At 42.3% G+C, this 18,647-nt stretch overlaps 2 protein-coding genes across 10 annotated transcripts in view; one reads left to right on the top strand and one right to left on the bottom strand.

Annotated features, from left to right (window-relative positions):
• Positions 1-12,144, top strand: part of usp9 (ubiquitin specific peptidase 9) — a 36,162-nt gene extending 24,018 nt beyond the window's left edge. For 7 of the 9 annotated variants that reach the window (XM_085385554.1, XM_085385555.1, XM_085385561.1 and 4 more), the window contains 17 exons: positions 43-250; positions 346-566; positions 873-1,060; positions 1,572-1,745; positions 1,834-1,975; positions 2,894-3,650; positions 4,856-4,979; positions 5,069-5,294; positions 5,413-5,542; positions 5,708-5,893; positions 6,182-6,402; positions 6,512-6,600; positions 6,691-6,847; positions 7,005-7,217; positions 7,771-7,800; positions 9,093-9,191; positions 10,455-12,144. In XM_085385554.1, coding sequence (XP_085241680.1) covers positions 43-250; positions 346-566; positions 873-1,060; positions 1,572-1,745; positions 1,834-1,975; positions 2,894-3,650; positions 4,856-4,979; positions 5,069-5,294; positions 5,413-5,542; positions 5,708-5,893; positions 6,182-6,402; positions 6,512-6,600; positions 6,691-6,847; positions 7,005-7,217; positions 7,771-7,800; positions 9,093-9,191; positions 10,455-10,691 — 3,402 coding nt within the window. In that variant the 3' untranslated portion in view covers positions 10,692-12,144. The remainder of the gene's footprint in view (positions 1-42; positions 251-345; positions 567-872; positions 1,061-1,571; positions 1,746-1,833; positions 1,976-2,893; positions 3,651-4,855; positions 4,980-5,068; positions 5,295-5,412; positions 5,543-5,707; positions 5,894-6,181; positions 6,403-6,511; positions 6,601-6,690; positions 6,848-7,004; positions 7,218-7,770; positions 7,801-9,092; positions 9,192-10,454) is intronic. The other 2 variants (XM_085385562.1, XM_085385558.1) reach the window with 1 other exon arrangement.
• Positions 12,145-13,988: 1,844 nt separating this feature from the next.
• rpl8 (ribosomal protein L8) lies at positions 13,989-18,205 on the bottom strand. The gene is made up of 6 exons (XM_085384436.1): positions 18,100-18,205; positions 17,070-17,213; positions 16,841-16,982; positions 15,050-15,268; positions 14,842-14,957; positions 13,989-14,185 (listed from the first exon to the last, which is right to left on the bottom strand). Exons 2-6 carry the CDS (start codon positions 17,205-17,207, stop codon positions 14,027-14,029), a joined length of 774 nt encoding a protein of 257 aa, XP_085240562.1. The 5' UTR covers positions 17,208-17,213; positions 18,100-18,205; the 3' UTR covers positions 13,989-14,026.
• Positions 18,206-18,647: the final 442 nt, after the last annotated feature.

Here is an 18,647-nt window from a genome sequence, read left to right as displayed (position 1 = left end):
AACCATATCTTCTTCTTCTCCTTTTTTTCCTGCTTGATTTAGGAGCTGATTGATGACTTCATCTTCCCAGCATCTAATGTTTACCTGCAGTACATGAAGACTGGCGAGTTCCCCACAGAGCAGGCCATCCCAGTGTGCAGCACTCCTGCTTCCATCAATGCTGGTTTTGAGCTCCTCGTGGCGCTGGCTGTTGGCTGTGTCCGCAACTTGAAACAGATAGTCGACACTCTGACTGACATGTACTATTTAGGTATGGAGATTGCTTTGGCTTTAGAGATGACGCCGCCCAAGCAGCTTGTAAATTACAGTATACATGAGGGTGTTTTTACTTTGTTCTCCATCTAGGTTGTGAGACGCTGACAGAGTGGGAGTACTTGCCTCCAGTGGGGCCACGGCCCAACAAAGGATTTGTAGGTCTGAAGAACGCTGGGGCCACTTGTTACATGAACTCTGTCATTCAGCAGCTATACATGATCCCTCCTATCCGCAATGGCATCCTTGCCATTGAGGGCACGGGGACCGATGTGGATGATGACATGTCGGGGGATGAGAAGCAGGAGAATGAGGTACAGTGAGAGTTTGTGTTGCAAGAGATTTAGTCCCAGTTTTCATCCTTTATCAGCATCCAGTGACTGACAGACTGGCCAACTATAAGCATGGAGGTCATGTAGGTAGAGCTTGGAGCTGAGGGCAGCATAATTACAAGACCAAATAGCAAATCACTTCACACAGTGACTTTCCCTCCCAGTTGTCATTTAGCTGCTATGATTTGTTTTCCCAACTAAACAGCAGCAGTTAAAAATGATAAACAATTTTAGATTTAATGACACATGTGGATATCAATATTTCACCTGCGTATTTTGTTTCCACAGAGCAATGTAGATCCTCGTGATGAGGTGTTCAGCTATCATCACCAGTTTGATGACAAACCTTCCAGTAAGTCAGAAGACAGGAAAGAGTACAACATCGGGGTCCTGCGTCACCTGCAGGTCATCTTTGGCCACCTGGCTGCATCCAGACTGCAGTATTACGTCCCTAGGGGATTCTGGAAACAGTTCAGGTATTGCAAAGACTCATTTGTTTTGAGCATCAGCAGTTTGCCTAGTTACCTGTTCCTGAAGTCTAGCGGGCTCTTATACCAAATGTTCTCGTCCTTGCGAATGGGGGATTCCAGAAGTTATGTCAGATCTCCTGCCACAGGCGGCATTTTTGTGTTGTTTTCAGCCAGCCGTGGGTACCACAGCGGTTGAGTTGAAGACGCAGTCTATGATCATGTCCGTTTTTACCACAATGTCAATGCCACATCAATATAGAAGCTTAGTGTGTCCCAGATTATACAGTTATTCTGAAAAGAAAAAGATGTCGAAAGGGGGGAAAAAGAAACTTGTTGATTTCTTTGCTTCCAGCTTCAACGTCTTTTACTCCTACACCAGCGTCGAAGTTGATGTTGTATCTGAGTGCCTGTGCCCTCAGCACTGCTATAAATGCTTTCAGAGCTGTGGTGGTGTCAATGTTTGCTAGCAAGGCGACCAACGTAGCAACCATAATGTATCCGTGTCTTCCTGTTTTAGGTTATGGGGTGAGCCAGTTAACTTGAGGGAACAGCATGATGCACTGGAGTTTTTCAACTCTTTGGTGGACAGTTTAGACGAGGCTTTAAAAGCACTGGGCCACCCTGCCATGCTCAGTAAGGTGCTGGGAGGATCTTTTGCTGACCAGAAAATCTGTCAAGGATGCCCACACAGGTAAGTACACATACTTTGTGTTTGGTGACTGAATATGGGCAGCAGTTTAAGACACTGTATACTTAACCCACAAAAAATGTGTTGTCAGATATGAGTGTGAAGAGTCGTTCACAACACTCAATGTAGACATCAGAAACCATCAGAACCTGTTGGACTCAATGGAGCAGTATGTAAAAGGAGATCTGCTGGAAGGAGCAAACGCCTACCACTGTGAGAAGTGTAACAAAAAGGTGAGAAGTTGGTGTCCTTCTGTTTAGTATGTGATGCTCGTAACTAGGGGTGGGGGGAAAAATCGATACTGTGTAGTATCGTGATATTTTGTTTGCTAATAATGTATCGATACAGGGACAGCAGAAATCGATATCTTGTTACAAAAAAGGTTTTTGTGGACTGGAACTGCTCTGACTTCAGAGCATGTTAATCCTTTTTCTAAGCAAGAATCCTGACACTGTCCAAATGTGTTTAACTTCTTTTTTTGGCAGCAATAAACATGACAGTGTACTTATTTTAATTTAAGACATGTTTTATTTTAATTAAGTTTAAAACTTTTTTATTTAATGTAAAATTATATTTTGTTTTAATTTACTTTCAAATTCTTCAGTTGCTGAAGGGGCTGCATAGTTTTCATATTGCATAGTTCAGAATAGCTATAATTGTACCAGATGGTTGCATTCAGTTAAGTTGGACTAGACTGTAATACAAACCGTTCAGTTTGTCAACAATAAAACTGACTGAAATGAGAGAAAGACTGAGTGTGAGACTTTGATATTAGATAAAATGAATATTGAAAACGTTTACCTTTATGTACAGAATCTGAATATCGCAAAATATTTTAAAAAATTGCAATAATATCGTATCGTGAGTTAAATATTGTGATAATATCATATTGTGAGTTAAATATTGTGATAGTATCGTGAGTTAAATATTGTGATAATATCATATCGTGGGATGTATGGTGATTCCCACCTCTACTTGTAACTGCTCATGGGAAATTCACGCCAACTTTTACCATCATTTTCACACTGAATCTAAACAAACTTTGTTGTCCTCTGTTTAACTTCTCACCAGTTCCCTTTTCCTCACCTGTTTTTATGCTTTTTGCTTTAAAGGAGCCGTAGATAATCTGTGATGCTTGTTCTCCCTGTCAGGTGGACACAGTGAAACGTCTGCTGATCAAGAAGCTGCCTCCTGTCCTCGCTATCCAGCTGAAGCGCTTCGACTACGACTGGGAGAGGGAGTGTGCCATCAAGTTTAATGACTATTTTGAGTTCCCTAGGGAGCTCGACATGGAGCCGTACACGGTAGCAGGTGTGGCCAAGCTAGAAGGCGACGACGTAAATCCGGAAAACCAGGTTATCCAACAGAATGAGCCCTCTGAACCGACGCCACCAGGCAGCTCCAAGTATCGCCTGGTGGGAGTGCTGGTCCACTCAGGCCAGGCCAGTGGCGGACACTACTATTCGTATATAATCCAGAGGAATGGGGGTGATGGTGAGAAGAACCGCTGGTATAAATTTGATGATGGTGATGTGACTGAGTGCAAGATGGACGATGAGGAGGAAATGAAGAACCAGTGCTTTGGAGGGGAATACATGGGCGAGGTTTTTGATCATATGATGAAAAGGATGTCGTACAGGAGGCAGAAACGCTGGTGGAATGCCTACATCCTGTTCTACGAACGTATGGACTCAATGGACAAGGACAGCGAGCTTGTCAAATACATCTCGGACTTGAATATCTCCTCCACTAAGCCGCATCAGGTCAAGATGCCTGGTGTTATCGAGTGCAGCGTCCGCAAACAGAACGTCCAATTCATGCACAACCGAATGCAATACAGCCTGGAATATTTCCAGTTCATTAAGAAACTTCTGACCTGTAACAGTGTCTATTTAAACCCTCCTCCAGGTATGCATCAGTTTTGTGTGTGCGGGTAAATTCAGAGCTAACTCTTTGGATCCGAAAAAACGAATGACTCTTTTTAGCTAGAGTTTAGTTTAGTGCTAGTTTCTTTTTGCTTTATGTTTGCTCAGACCTTTTGAGACATGGTTCCAATACTGGAAACATTAACTGTAGCAGATGTTTACAAAGCCATCTGCTGCCAGATATCATGTTGGTAAATCATGGTTGCAAACACCAGCTAATATAGCTGTGTTTGATCATTTTATTAATCAAGGTAAGGTCCATGTAATCTGGAAAGCCTCTTAAGAGAGGGAGACCTGAACAAGATGGCAATGAAAACAGGCAATCGATAAAATGATACCAGCGAGAATAAAATAAACAATACTCAGATAAGACAGTCCAACCATCCACTCATGTTGACAGGTTGTATGAAAAATAATAGCATGTATTTCATTACTGATGCACAGATTGTGTTGTTCCTCCAGTAATGGCCGTGCTCTTAAATTCCCCCTGAAACCTACTTTGATCTTTTTGATTAATTCCTCATTGTATCTGATCTGTGGGTTTCAAAGCTTCTCTCTTAAAGATACAGCTGCTGCCAAAAATATTTGTATCACTAATCTATGCCTAAAAAAAAATTATATGTATATATTATATCTCACTCAACTCAATGTTATAAATAAAATTCTCATGGAGGGGAAAAAAAAATTGATGTTTAGTAGGTCAGCACAGACTGCTTAATACTGCACTACCTCTGTGTTAGGCATTACAAAGCTCTGATGCATTATTATTTGAACCAGAGCCCAGTGATGCCATAACCCCAAAAACACAGAATTTGTTCTGATCATAAGAAAATAAGAAAACTGTGTCAGTTTAGGTAGTTTCGCATTTTATTTGAGCTTGCTCTGAGCCTTTAAGCTGCTGCCTCATTTTGTGAGCCGACAACTTCCCATCTGCTGTTTCATTATGTGCATTTCATGTTTCATCTAACTCCAAACAAAGGAAATGTCTGTTTGCTATTTACACACTCCAGTGGAGTTGCATATTTCACTTCCTTTGTGTGTTTCTTAGCCAGCTCTGTTGATGTGCAGTAGTTACTTTAAGGAGAAGTAGTTGCGTGAAGCCTTAGTTGCATGTTTAAGCATTGAAGAATTAGCTGCAGTTACATGGAATATTTTCTTTGTTTTGGTAACCACTACTCTTTCTTTTAGGACAAGACCACCTTTTGCCAGAGGCAGAGGAGATTGCTATGATAAGTGCTCAGCTGGCTGCTAGGTTTCTCTTCAGCACAGGTTTTCACACCAAGAAAGTAGTACGGGGTCCTGCCAGTGACTGGTGAGCCTTGCTGTTTCTTTTTTCCTTTTTTTTCCCCCTCAAGTGTTCCTGCCCTTGTTTACACATGTTTATCTTGTTTTCCCCTCTAGGTATGATGCCCTTTGCATCCTGCTGAGACACAGTAAGAATGTACGCTACTGGTTTGCACACAACGTTCTGTTTGCTTATCCTAACCGGTTCTCTGAGTACCTGCTTGAGTGCCCGAGCGCTGAGGTCCGTGGGGCATTTGCCAAGCTCATTGTCTTCATCGCTCACTTCTCCCTGCAAGATGGCCCCTGCCCCTCCCCCACTGCCTCGCCTGGACCCTCAGCTCAGGTTGGTGCCAGGCTTACATCTGGGCACTGGAAAAACGACTTTAATTCGCTCTGTCTGGCCTCACATGTTAACACGATGCCTTTGATGGACTCCAACTGATTTCATGTTTGTGTTTTAGGGCTGTGATAACCTCAGTCTAAGTGACCACTTATTGAGAGCTGTCCTCAACCTGCTCAGACGAGAAGTTTCTGAGCACGGCCGTCATCTGCAGCAGTACTTCAACCTCTTTGTCATGTACGCCAATCTGGGTAAGGAGCGCACAGAGATTGTTAAGCTTTTATGTACATTTGTTCCTCAATGAATTCTACAAAATTTTATGTAAATTATAATTCAGTTCTTTAATAATTAAAGTTATTTGGTGCTTGGAATGCTTTTACTTTTTTCTGACCTGTCATTACTCCTGCCACATGCAGGCCTGGCTGAAAAGACGCAACTGCTGAAGCTGAATGTTCCTGCCACGTTCATGTTGGTCGCTCTGGACGAGGGGCCTGGCCCTCCAATTAAGTATCAGTATGCTGAACTGGGCAAGCTCTACACTGTCGTCTCTCAGCTGGTTCGCTGTTGTGACGTCTCTTCACGCATGCAGTCCTCCATCAATGGTGAGTTGTTGGGGTTCCCCCCCCCCCCCTTCTCCTTTTAGGCACAAGTTGTATGAGCTCAGTTAAAGTGAACAAGTGATTGTGTGAAAAGGGTTAGTGAGAGCCCAGTGAGGATTTTCATCCTTGCTCAGGATCTAGTGACTGACAAACAGCCACTCTGAGCCTCTGTGCTGTGTAGGCACAGCTTGGAGCTGAGGGCTCTCAAAGATGATGAATGAGGGACTTTGCTAATATCCGCCTGCATTTGTAGGATAGTCCATCTTAACTTTTGTTTTGTATTTCCTGCAGGTAATCCCCCTCTTCCTAACCCATATGGGGACACCAACCTGACGGCTCCAGTGATGCCTGTGCAGCAGCTGGTGGCAGAGATCCTGTTTGTGAGGACGAGCTACGTGAAGAAGATCATTGAGGACTGCAGCAACTCTGAAGAGACAGTGAAGCTGCTTCGCTTCAGCTGTTGGGAGAACCCTCAGTTCTCCTCCACTGTGCTCAGTGAGCTGCTCTGGCAGGTAAACATCTAATGCTTCTTCAGAGCAACATGATATTCAGAACTCCATAGGTTTCTTACTTATAAACGTCTACAAGTGCTTGTAATTAGACTGTACACATTGTCTGCAGGTGGCATACTCGTACACCTATGAGCTGAGGCCTTACCTGGACTTGCTGCTACAAATCCTGCTCATCGAGGACTCCTGGCAAACACACAGGTCAGACTTGATTGCTGAGTGCAGAAAGTTACAATTTTTAAACTTGAACGTGGTTTTAAATTTCTCCTTTGCTTCTTTTTGTGTGTGTAGGATTCACAATGCGCTGAAGGGCATTCCCGATGACAGAGATGGGCTTTTTGACACCATCCAGCGCTCCAAGAACCACTATCAGAAACGAGCTTATCAGTGCATTAAGTGCATGGTGGCCCTTTTCAGCAACTGCTCTGTGGCTTACCAGATCTTACAGGTAAACAGGCTGTCTCTCTTTAACTAATGCAGACCAAAGTAAGCACTAAGTAACATAACAACAAGAAAGAGGTATATTGATGTGCTTTGGCATGTGAAAAGACTGGAAGCTTTAAAACATTTAAACGTTTGTTACATTTCTGTGCTTGTCTGTACAGAGTAACGGTGACCTGAAGCGAAAGTGGACGTGGGCAGTGGAGTGGCTGGGCGATGAGCTGGAAAGGAGGCCATACACAGGAAATCCACAGTACACCTACAACAACTGGTCACCTCCTGTTCAGAGCAACGAGACCTCCAACGGATATTTCCTGGAGCGCTCTCACAGTGCACGTATGACACTGGCCAAGGCCTGTGAGCTCTGTCCCGAGGAGGTAATACCATTAACCTTGTACTGTACACACCCACAGATTCTCTTTAACACTATCTTGCAGTCTTAGGGAGAGGTAACAGAAAAAATATTGTAAGACTGAGGCTGAATGTGAATGTGTATCACATCACTTCAACACAAATAGCCCAAATGAATGGTCTAACATGACCAGCATTTAACATGTGGATATGTATGAGTACTAACACGGCGATTAATCGAATATTAAGCCGATCAGAAAATTTGTAATTTACCATTTTCTCTACCTCTTGTAGTTACGCACGAAATGTGTTGTGTATTTTTAGCTTTGTATCCTGATTTTTTTTTAAACATACAGAGAGTAAATTATCTGGAATCTAAGTGCTCAGCTAAAAGAAACTGAGCTTGATTAAAGTACAGCTTACCATGTTTGACTCTGTGTTGTTTACATGGCTGCAGTTCACAATACACACAGATATGATTGTGTTGTTTTCACTTAAAATGCGTTACTTGTATATATTTTTTTATGAATGGAAAATCCAGTCAAATGACACACTTCTCCTGTAATATTCCATACACAGCTCAAGTGTACTCAGGGAAGCCCAGGGAAGGTCAGTATTCCAGGCACCACGACATAAAAGAAGGAAGTGAGACAAAACCTACCAAAAGAATCAGCAGAGAAACAACAGTTTTAGCTTCCATCACATTTAACACTAGTTTAAATCGAATTGCACAGCTTTGAGTTTCTTGTAGATTAATCAGAGGCTTGAAACACTATGACGATGAGCCTTTTGCATGTATTTTCAATATAAATGTCATGTAAATAATTTAGGATGTGCAGTTAGAGTAAACTACTCCAATTTTGTACATGTCCACTCTGCGTAGGTAAAGCAGATTGTGAGCGTACATGATATTTTATTTAAAAAAAAAAAAAAAAATAAATCATTTCTTGGCTGTTCAAGTAAAAGGCAAGGTGTACTGGCCACTGGTGAGATATGAGATGCTATGTAGTGTAACTAAGCATGAGAAGTCATGTTACGCAGCTGCACACAGTGAACAGATCTTTGTTCTCTTCCTGTCCTGTTGCCCAGTCTCAGCAGCACTGACATAGCCAGTCTTCAATCTCAGTCTAGTGCTCTTTTGCCAGTTTTTGCTTCCTCCCCAACTTGCAGTGTGGTACGGCCAGCCACCTGCATCTCCTAGCCTCAGCTGTACTTGAGCATTCAATGCTAGTTACAGTATTTTAACTGTTAAGCCGTTGTGCTTTTTTAGCCGCTGTTTTGCAGATTTGTACATTTCTAGATCTCAAAGGTTGCACATTACTCTTAAAGGCGTAAGCAGCCCCTAATGTGAAGCTGTCAGTTTTGTTATTTGGATCAAATCAAAAGCCAGAACTTATCATATTCATAGTATTAAGTTTTAATCTGTGACAAAATAATGAACAAAAGCTAAATTGAAAAGTTTATAAACTCGTGATGTTTCAGATAGCTTTCAGGTCCTGTCCGTTACATCATGTTGTAATGTTGATGTGTACTTGACCTTGCCTCAGAGATAAGACTGTAAAACGATGAGGCTGATGTTATTCGATATAGCATGATAAAAGTACAAATGCCAATGAGCCTTGTCCTTTAAAAACGACGCACTGAAATTGCCTCCACAGTAGAGGTTCATGTGCACCTTCTGTTAGCTCCATTTTTTCATGCTCTCAGCTGTAGACGCCACCCACACACATAATTCAATCTCCTAAACCTTATTTACTTGACAACACAGTAGGAAGTTTGACTTTCCCACACAAGCTACTCTCTGATGTCAGACTATTATACTTTGTTCAAATAGATGAGCACATTTCCAGTTTTTGTCTTGATATGTGATTACAAACATATATTCATCTCTTTTATTCTAGGAGCCAGATGAACAGGAAGCACCCGATGATCAGGACTCCTCCCCACCTGAGGATACGTCTCTGTACCCACATTCTCCCGGAACAACCCAGTTTCAGCAGGTAGTGTCTCAGAGGACAGCTTACTGCCCATTCCCATGAAAGGATGTTCTATCTTTCTAAATCATAACATGTGAGGAAAAGAACTTGCAATAGAAAGCAGCCTAAGCTTTTAGCAGCATAACTAAGAGAGTATCCAGCTCTTTACTAAAGAAAAAAGGATAATCTTATAGTACAGTTCAAGTATTTGTCTCCCATACTCAAACTGGGAGCTCGGTCCACAGCAGAGGGGCCTGCTAGCTGAACATGGGGTTTCTGAACTTTGGTGTGTGAGAGGAAAGACTTTAAGATGAATTCTGGATTTAACAGGGACATAGAAATATGACATCTCCTAGTTTCTGTTTGCCAACAACTTTTGCTTAACTGGAAACTTTTCAGGGAGGGGTTACGACACCTGATTTTACAAAAATAAATAAATAAATCCATCCCAGAAGTGCGGAGCTTGTGAAGTGTTTTTTCAGTGTCACTCTGAGACAGGATGTTCTCGAGTTTTCATATTGCACAGGTAAAAGAACGCAGTCTTAGACAGTGGTTTCCATCCCCGTAGCGAGTCTTGTATTATCTGTTAATGATGCTGGTAACCATGGTGAAAAGTGTTTTTTCCTGAGTATTATTTCGTGCCCAAGCACTCACACAATCAGTGACTCAGGTTTGTCAGTTTGTGATAATGCTGTACTGCAGACAACTTTGTGTCCTTCCCCGAGTACAAACTGTACTTGAGTTCATCCCTTTACACTGATTTTGGCACGTTTTGTCTGTGTATTCAGTAATTTACCACACCAGGCTCATTTCTTTCATCAGAAACACTTCATCCGTCTTTGAGGTCAAGTGCAAGTAAAATGTAGACAGGAAGCGGCATGTGGCTTCACCTTGAGTGACTCTGTGGCTGTCAGGGCATTTATCCCTACTGAAGACATACATTACTAGTCATAGATGGGGATTTTTTTAAAAAATTTTATAGGTTCTGCTTCGTGAAAGGCAGGGTAATTTCCTGTTTAGTGCATTTACAGCAAGCAAACACGGACTAAAAACAATCTGTGGTGCACATGTTGACTGTAGTGAAGAAATGTGGCTCTGATGTTTTTACTGATTCAGCAGCAGAGGTGAGGTCTGTCAGTTTAGATTAGTTTGGAGTTATTGGCCCCAGCAGCGTTGCACGTGCATAAAACACGTGGCTGTGGATGCAATTAAAGCATGTCATGTTTTCATTTGAGTGCATTTCTTATATGATGTGCTGATTTTTCTCCACGCTCTCCCCCCGAACAGAACAACCACCCTCATGGGCAGCCGTACACCGGGCCTGCTGCTCAGCACATGAACAACCCCCAGCGCCCCGGTCCGGCCTCCGCTCCGACTCCAGCCCCGACCCAGACTTCCGCCCCCGCCCCTGCCCCCGGTACCACTCCAGGAACAGGCCCGCGAGCACAAGAGAACTGGGAGGGCACAGAGGAGGTCGCTCCCGCCCCCACCTCCACCCCAGCGCCCGCCCCGCCTAAGGAGTAACCTCCCCCTCCCTTCCTCTGCTGTGCCTCGAGCCTCCATCGTCCCACTCTCTCCTCTCGCCGGGTCCCACCTTTCTCTTTCCCTCTCTCTGGCCCCAGGGCAGGGTAGAGCCTGGCCACTTCTCTCTCCACTGTCCCCACTCCCCCCGACAGCCTGCGGGAGACGCTCTCCCCTGACCTGAGGCCGCCTGACTGTGTGACAGGGGCCCGTTCTCGGCTGCAGAGGCGAGGGAGTGGACAAGAGTTCTAATAACGAAAAAAACAAATTTACCTGGAGCTGACGATGCTGATGCGCTTGTCTACACGACGAAAAGGTGTACATAGTATGTTAATGTTTTTGACTGTTCAGATTCCCCAGTAGCATAACTCTGTGTGGTTTGCTGTTGGGAGATGTTGCAGATGTTATGAAAAACAAAATGGATATTATAAATAATAAAAATTCCCCCCCAGAAAAAAAAACTGTAAGAAGACAACAACTCCTTTGTTTTATCACCCATGCTCAGCAGTAAAACTTTGTTCTGCCATCGGACGGTTTCTGGTCATTCACCTGTAGAAGGACGCATTGTTATCATCATAATTATATTCTTCTTAAGCTCCTTGGCAACCTTACGACCCACGCCAAATCAACCCCCGAGCTGTGGTTGGGTTTTACTGCGAGACGTGGAATGGTTGGGTGGACTTTAATGGTGTTTGGTTGATGTGAAACAGCATTGATGCAACATTGCTCTGAAACTCATTGCCTTTCTCTCACTTTTGTCTTTTTTTTTTCTTTTTTTTTTTGGTTCTGGTAATTAATTCAATCCTTTCTGAAGCTCTAGTTAATATGCTGTAACATTTAGCATGGCTTCTCACCAGAATAGTGTAGCCCATGGGAAGACTTGTGATCATAACAACCTAAAAGCTGTTCTTAATCCACATCTCCAGAGGGGTGTTGTTTCCCTTTAGGTTGTCTTTTTTTCTACTCATCTACCCTGTCTACAAAGAGGGCGATACTTTTTTTGTTTTTTTGGAACCAATGTATGAATAAGTGGCTTTTCAATTGCACATTATAATCCTCCAACTTCACATTTGGCAGTCAGTTTCGGTGGGTTAGACAACTTTAGCTTTCATCTATAGGAAAATGAACACATATGCAACAGAACTGCTGTACTGGGCTTTCTGGTGTATAATAGACTGTGTGGTTTGCTTCTGTCTCTTCAATAGAGCCTAGTCGTAGACAGACTTTGTTGCCCATCGGCCTCCTTTCTGCCGTGGAGCTGGTCAGGTTTGGCATCTGGCTGCGGTTTGGGATGATGTGACTGATCCTGAGCAGCAGCGAGCACCCACCCCACCTAACCCCACCCATCCCCACCTTTGAGAGTAGGTCCCACAGCAGGGTTTTACCGTAAGAATAGCGGCTGGTTAGTCATGTTGCAACTTGAGCTAACTTGTGATTATGTAGGAGTAAAGGTAAACATCAGTAAATACTGTATTTAATTGGTAACTTGAATGCGTGTAATTTTCTTTTTTTTATTCATTTTTTTTCTTTTATTTTGTCAAAAACATACCAAATACTCCTGCAAATGAAAATATTCTGCCCACCGTATTATATTTAAATATTTTGCTCTTATTTTATAGAATTTATTTTGTTGTATTTCACTAAAAAAATAGAATTTGATTTAAGAGGAACATTTTTGTCCTTGTGTTATTTTTAAAGAAGATATTTGACTGTACAGAGTTCTGCGCCCTGTTTTTTGCCGACTTTTGTTTTGGCCATGGTGTGACGTTGAATTCTGGAGCTACAGTCGCGATGTGGACTTTCACTTTGTGAGGTTTTTTGTGCACAGAAATATAACAAAAAAAAAAAAGCATTGCGCCCTTAGCAAATAAAGAACATGGAATCTTGCCTGCGTGTCATTTTTAAGCGTTGGACAGTTCAGAAGATACTTGACTTGTTTTCGATTCTGCATGAACTGTTCTGTTGAGCGATTGGTTAATTGATAAATGTACATCAATTTGTCCCTGGACGGGTCTCCACTAAATGGAATCCACCACTAATAAATTACAGCTGTGGTGCTCCTGCTTTGATGGCCAAAACCTGACTGCTGTGAAAATGTCTCAAATCTCTGTCTATCAGAGACACTCACACTCATTTCCTGAACTGCACATCCTCAATTCCTCCCCTTCCCCTTTGGTACCTCCCACCGAAGATGCGAGGTAGCAGCCATGTAGTAAAATGACTTTTTTTCCTTTTACAATGTCAATTAAATATGTTTGACTAAAAACTAAACTGTTTAACAAAACTTAATAAAAAAAGACTAGCTCTTCAAACAACTGCCACAAACAACTTGTGTGTGCAGTGTGACTTTTACTGAATCTGTGCCTTAATAAAGGCCCAACTTCAAGGGAGTCATACTTTGAAAAGCACATAGTATTTGTTGAAAGTGTGAATCTTACATAGTGGCCACAAGAGCAAAATAATTAAGTCTCTTTAACAAAGAGGGTGGCTGTTTCGCCTCCATCAAGTCTCCAGTCTGTTTTCCACGTACCCTTCACTATTACTGATTTCTGGGTCACACTCAGAAGGCTGAGAGCAGGGATGAATTACTAAGGTCAGGCTATTTTATTGCTTATATACTTCAATGCATTGAAAGTTCAATCACCTGCCCAATAAGATGCCCTCTAGTGTTTAGAAGTGGTCACTACACTAAAGCAGCTAAAATTGATTTTGTTTTCCAAAAAACCCCAAAGAACTTTTGAAATCTTTCAGATAAGGGAAACACTCCGACCCTCGCTCCTCAAAGACCATAACCTAAAAACAAAGATTAAGACAAAGGGATTTGGTATAACAAGTTATTCCTGTCACCAAACAGTAAAATAATAACTGGTGACCTCAGTGTGATTTGTTTTCCCCCAGTAAATCTGACTAAATCTTTAAAACCTGATGCAAATTCTAACTTGTATACAAATTGTTTCAAATTAAAAACTAATTAGCCTTAACAGGGTTAAAAAACATCTGTTGAGTATTTTTTTAAATTGTGTTAAAGCTTTGCTGGTGTGACAGCTGAAACACCTGCTCCTGATTATCACAACTCAGGAAGAACCCCCCCCCCACTATATTCCTTTTTGTTGAAAGCTTGTTGAGCAAAGTCAACACTGTCAAATTTAACTTCAGATTATAATATCACAGCTTCACCTTTAAAATTCTGCAACTACTCAGTTTCACACAAGGAAAACCTGCTCATCTAACCACCTCACTGAAATGGGGTTCATTGTTTTGTATGTGGTGTGGACTCCGGAATGACTTCAGCCAATCAAATGTTTTGGAACAGGTTTTTATTATCAACACGGTCAGATTTAGTTCTCCTTCTCCTGGACGGTCTTTGTTCCGCGCAGTCTGCCTGTACGACGGGCAGCAATAAGACCGACCTTGCGACCAGCAGGTGCATCCCTCCTGATTGTTGAGGGTTTGCCGATGTGCTGATGGTTACCACCACCGAAGGGATGCTCAACAGGCTGCAGGAGGACAGGAGAGGGGGGGGAGAAGCATCTTTAGTATGAGGACTTTCAAAAGGGAATCCATCCTCTACTCTTTTCTTCCTCACTGACTAATTTAACAGCAAGCACACAACCAGGTATTGTGATAAACATCCTTTCACCAGCCTCTTAGCTCTGAGAATCAGAACCAACAGGCCTTTATTTCATATGTTCAATAAAGATTGTTTTCTTTGTGACCAGAAAGGCTCAAACATGGACTTTCTTCATGTGGTTGGTGCTCTGACAACACAGGCAGCACCATCTAAAACCTCAAAGCAGGTTGTTCCTCTAAACGTTTTGAGATTCGCCCGCCCACAGACTCATTGCAGTGTGTGTGAGTTCTGCAGACTCTTCTGGAAACCCATTAGGGTAACTGTAATACTGAGTGATTAGCTATTATCTTCACCACCTCTGAGAATAGGCAATCATCTGCATCAGTGCTGAGACTTTTTATGGGGCTCCATAGTAAACTTTTCTAAAGATTCAATGCCCAAAATAACACAATCTGATTATCTGCCTACATGACATGTCTTTCAGTTCAATGCATAAATACATGCATCTGTCTGCTGCTCTGCCTGCAGTCCTGTATGCGTTTCTAATCGCAGCACAGTGCCGGTACGCTCATGTTCACTTACGTTCATAGCCACACCACGGACACGTGGCCAGCAGTTCCTCTTGGCCTTGTACTTGTGGTAGGCACGACCGGCCTTCAGGATGGGCTTGTCAATACGTCCACCTCCAGCAACGACACCTTCACCACAGAAGGAGGGCAGACACGTTTAAATGCTTTCCTCAGTCCAAAGACTAGATCAAATGCGCGGCTGTTTCGTTACGCTTTCTTACCAACGACGGCTCTGTTGGCAGAGGCAATGACCTTCTTGGCGCCTGAGGGCAGCTTGACTCTGGACTTCTTGGTCTCGGGGTTGTGGGAGATGACTGTGGCGTAGTTTCCTGAAGCACGGGCCAGCTTGCCTCTGTCACCGGGCTTCTCCTCAAGGCAGCAGATGATGGTTCCCTCAGGCATTGTGCCAACGGGCAAGACATTACCAATGTTCAGCTGAGCTGTGGGACAAGGGATGAGAGGACAAGCTTCAAACTTCCATCTGACAATCTGAAAACAGTGTCACCTAAGCAACAGCTCTGTTCGCGTTTCATTGGAGGCTGACTGAAGACAGGTAATCAAAAAATGTAACAGAAACACGAGGCAGCAGATAAGCAGGTGCTGCACAGCACAAAAGCAAATAATCGCCCTCTGATTACACCCTAGAATTCTTCTGCTATTTTCACGGATGCTCATCTTTGCTTAATGAGCTAAATAAGACAATAGTTCAATTAGAACCAACACTGAGACTGAAAATTATTATTAAAACATCTTGTGGTTCATTCAGATAACTTTATCCATCTTCTCCATCAAGGACCACCAATGGAACAGATTTATTTTTAGACCAGAAAATATTTAACCATGCAGATGAAAGCTCAAACATTACACACTTCATGGTTAAAATTGCTGTTATCATGTTTGTCATTTAACAACCACAACTTAAAAGTCTCAGGGGAAAACAGAGATCCCCCTGAAGTGGGCAGTGTGGCTGAGGACAGCTGAAGTCCTGACCTATATATCAGAATAGAGCTGCTGGTTCCAACCCCATAACAAGTACAGGAGGGCAACTGTCGCCATCTTCTACTACCAAACACATGGTACTGGGTGCTTCTTCTGTCCCCACAAAGCACAAGTGTGGACCACAGCCCCAAAACTACAGATACCAAGTTTAAAAAAAAAGTGTGTAAATGCCTTCAAACTGTTGAGTTTCTGTCAGCAGATATTAAAATAAAAAACATCACGGCAGTCCCAAACAGCTGACTCTCTGCACAACAGCACCATTATCAATGAAGGAAATGCTGATTTTTATTCATGTAGAAGGAAATACAAATAAAAGTAATCAAGTAGTGTAATTACACTTTGACTAAAGCTAAAAAACAACTTTAACAGCTACATCCTGCAAGGACTTTAAGACTTATGAGTGAAAACACAGAGAGTGAAGTTGAGATCTCAAGTGTGTCCAGCACTAACCCAAACTATGAAAGAGCAGAAAACATTCAGGCAGCTTCTTGTCGAGTTGCTCTGTATGTTGCATATTCTATCAGCTCCTATATCATATATGATCATTACTCCTGTGACTAACTTTATGACAGGAAAACATTAAATCATATCATTACATGGCTCCCTGGAACTACTGCCACCTCTGAAGCCACTCAATCTTAACAGGAACTTTAAAAGAGAGTCTGAGTGAGACAGAGGTCCAAAATTCCTTCTCAAGCTTGATTTAGACTTCTGTGGGAAATCTATGTCATAACTTGCACAGTAACCGGAAACTACTTTCATCCGTACACCTCAACTTTCCACGCCATTCAAGTCATCTTTTTATGTGTCGACCTGATGTTTAGTTACATTTCTCAGGAGATGGATGCCAGATTATGTAGCAGGTTGTGGCGTAAGGTTAAAATGGGGATCCAGCTATGGTGTAAGATCGGACGCAGAAATATAATTCATGCATTAGCGTCACGTTGTGGAAAGATCCATGGCAACAGATGAAAATCTAAGAGCAGCTCATACACCCTTGCTCAGCGTCTTACCCTTCTTGCCACAGTAGATGAACTGTCCGGTGTGGATGCCCTCGGCAGCAATGAAGAGCTCCGTCCTCTTCTTGAACCGGTATGGGTCACGGAAGGCCACTTTGGCCAGGGGGGCACCACGGCCAGGGTCGTGGATAATGTCCTGCAAGGGGAAACCAGCAGGAAAGACATTACAAATCCGTCCACCCTCACCACTGCCCAAAACAGCTCGGATTTATCATCAAATTACCTTCACAATCCCCTTGATGTAACCATGGCGTTCAGCGAAGTCAATGTGACGGAGTTTAGCAGCACCTTTCCTGTGCTTGACGTGGGCTTTAAACACAGAGCCCGCACCTTTTCTCTGTCCCCTGATTACACGTCCCATCGTGTACTGAAAAACAGAGCATTTAATGAAAAAAAAAAAAAGTTACATTCTAGTGTCTTGTTTAATACAGGATAAAATTAAATCCAGCATCTCCATCAAACAGGTCAAAACAGAGAGAAACATGTGGCTACCCCTCTAAGCAGACCTGTGTAGTAATTACTAAAGCTAAACCTCATTGAATGGATCCAACCTTAACTTATGATACATAAAAACACTTTAAAGCAAACATTTAACCAGTAGCAAGTTAAAGAAAACGTTTCAAAGGCCTGAGTTTAAATGTGAGGATTTAATGAGTTCCACTGGTTTTTAAAAGCTTGAAACAGACACGTATCTGTCGGCTTGACATATGAAATGCTAACAGGGCTGCTACTAATGTAAAGTCACATTAAGTTTTCCTTTATGGGAACTTTAACTTAAAGCTTATGTATGTTTGTCGGTATAGTGGCTGAAACACTGCACAAAGCGAGTTTGGCTTCTCATATGCAGTAATACATCTCTCATAATGCTAGCTGTCGTTAGCCCGCCAAGCTAGCCTCCGTTAAGTCAATTTGTTAAAGTAACGGTTCAGGTTTAACACAAATTTCCTTTATTCCAACACTTACACGAGTATATACAAATTTAATTATTAGCAGCTTGCCAAATTTGCTCATATGAAAGGCTGCCGGCCTTTTAGCTACCAGCACACCGCTGTAAGTGCGCCATGTCGCCCAACAGGGACACACAAGCACGAAAAAAAAACTTAAAATCAAAAGTCTGTCGTTAAAATGCTCGTTAGGTCTTAGTCTTATACACTTGTTCCGTATTTAGACATGTCTTTTTAAAGCGGATGGCCTAATTAAATCTGGATTTAGAACAGATTTTTAGGACGGGGATCAGAAAGTAGACATCCTACCTAAACTCCGTTGACGGAAAGAGGAAGTGCAAAGGAAAAAGCCAAGGTTTTCTTCCGGAGAAATCACCGCGGGGGCCGACGGGAAATGTAGGCTTCGTCCTCGTTTTCTTAGTTTAACTCGGAAGTAAGCAGCGATTGTCGCAAATAGAAGAATCGCAGCACTGAGGTATTAAAACTCTATATGTGTTAAATGATGGGAGCACAATCTTAGCATAAATACAGAATAAATAAACCTAAACGCTACCTTTAAGCAATTTGGATTACAAACATTTTCACACATTGAATGATAGAAGATAGAAAAATAACAAAAAGAAACATTTTGGGGGGGCTATAAGGATGTTTATAGTAGCCTATAATGAGTTTCTTTCTAAATGTAGCTGAGCATTACACAAAAAAAGTATACAGGGATCTTTGAGTCTTTACTGAGGAGTATGATGACAGAAGAACAGCCCTCTTAAAAAAAAGAAAAAGAAAAAAAGAAAAAGAAAGACTGTGGGAATAAATGAACTCCAGGAGATGGCAGCAAAATAATGTCAGAGTGGTTTTTA

The sequence above is a fragment of the Rhamphochromis longiceps genome, linkage group LG16 (assembly GCF_057381845.1).
Source record: "Rhamphochromis longiceps isolate RC_006_pf linkage group LG16, R_longiceps_female_GT1.1, whole genome shotgun sequence".
Taxonomy (NCBI): domain Eukaryota; kingdom Metazoa; phylum Chordata; class Actinopteri; order Cichliformes; family Cichlidae; genus Rhamphochromis; species Rhamphochromis longiceps.
The sequence above is the reverse complement of the archived record's forward strand: the minus strand, read 5'-3'. Positions and strand labels throughout refer to the sequence as shown.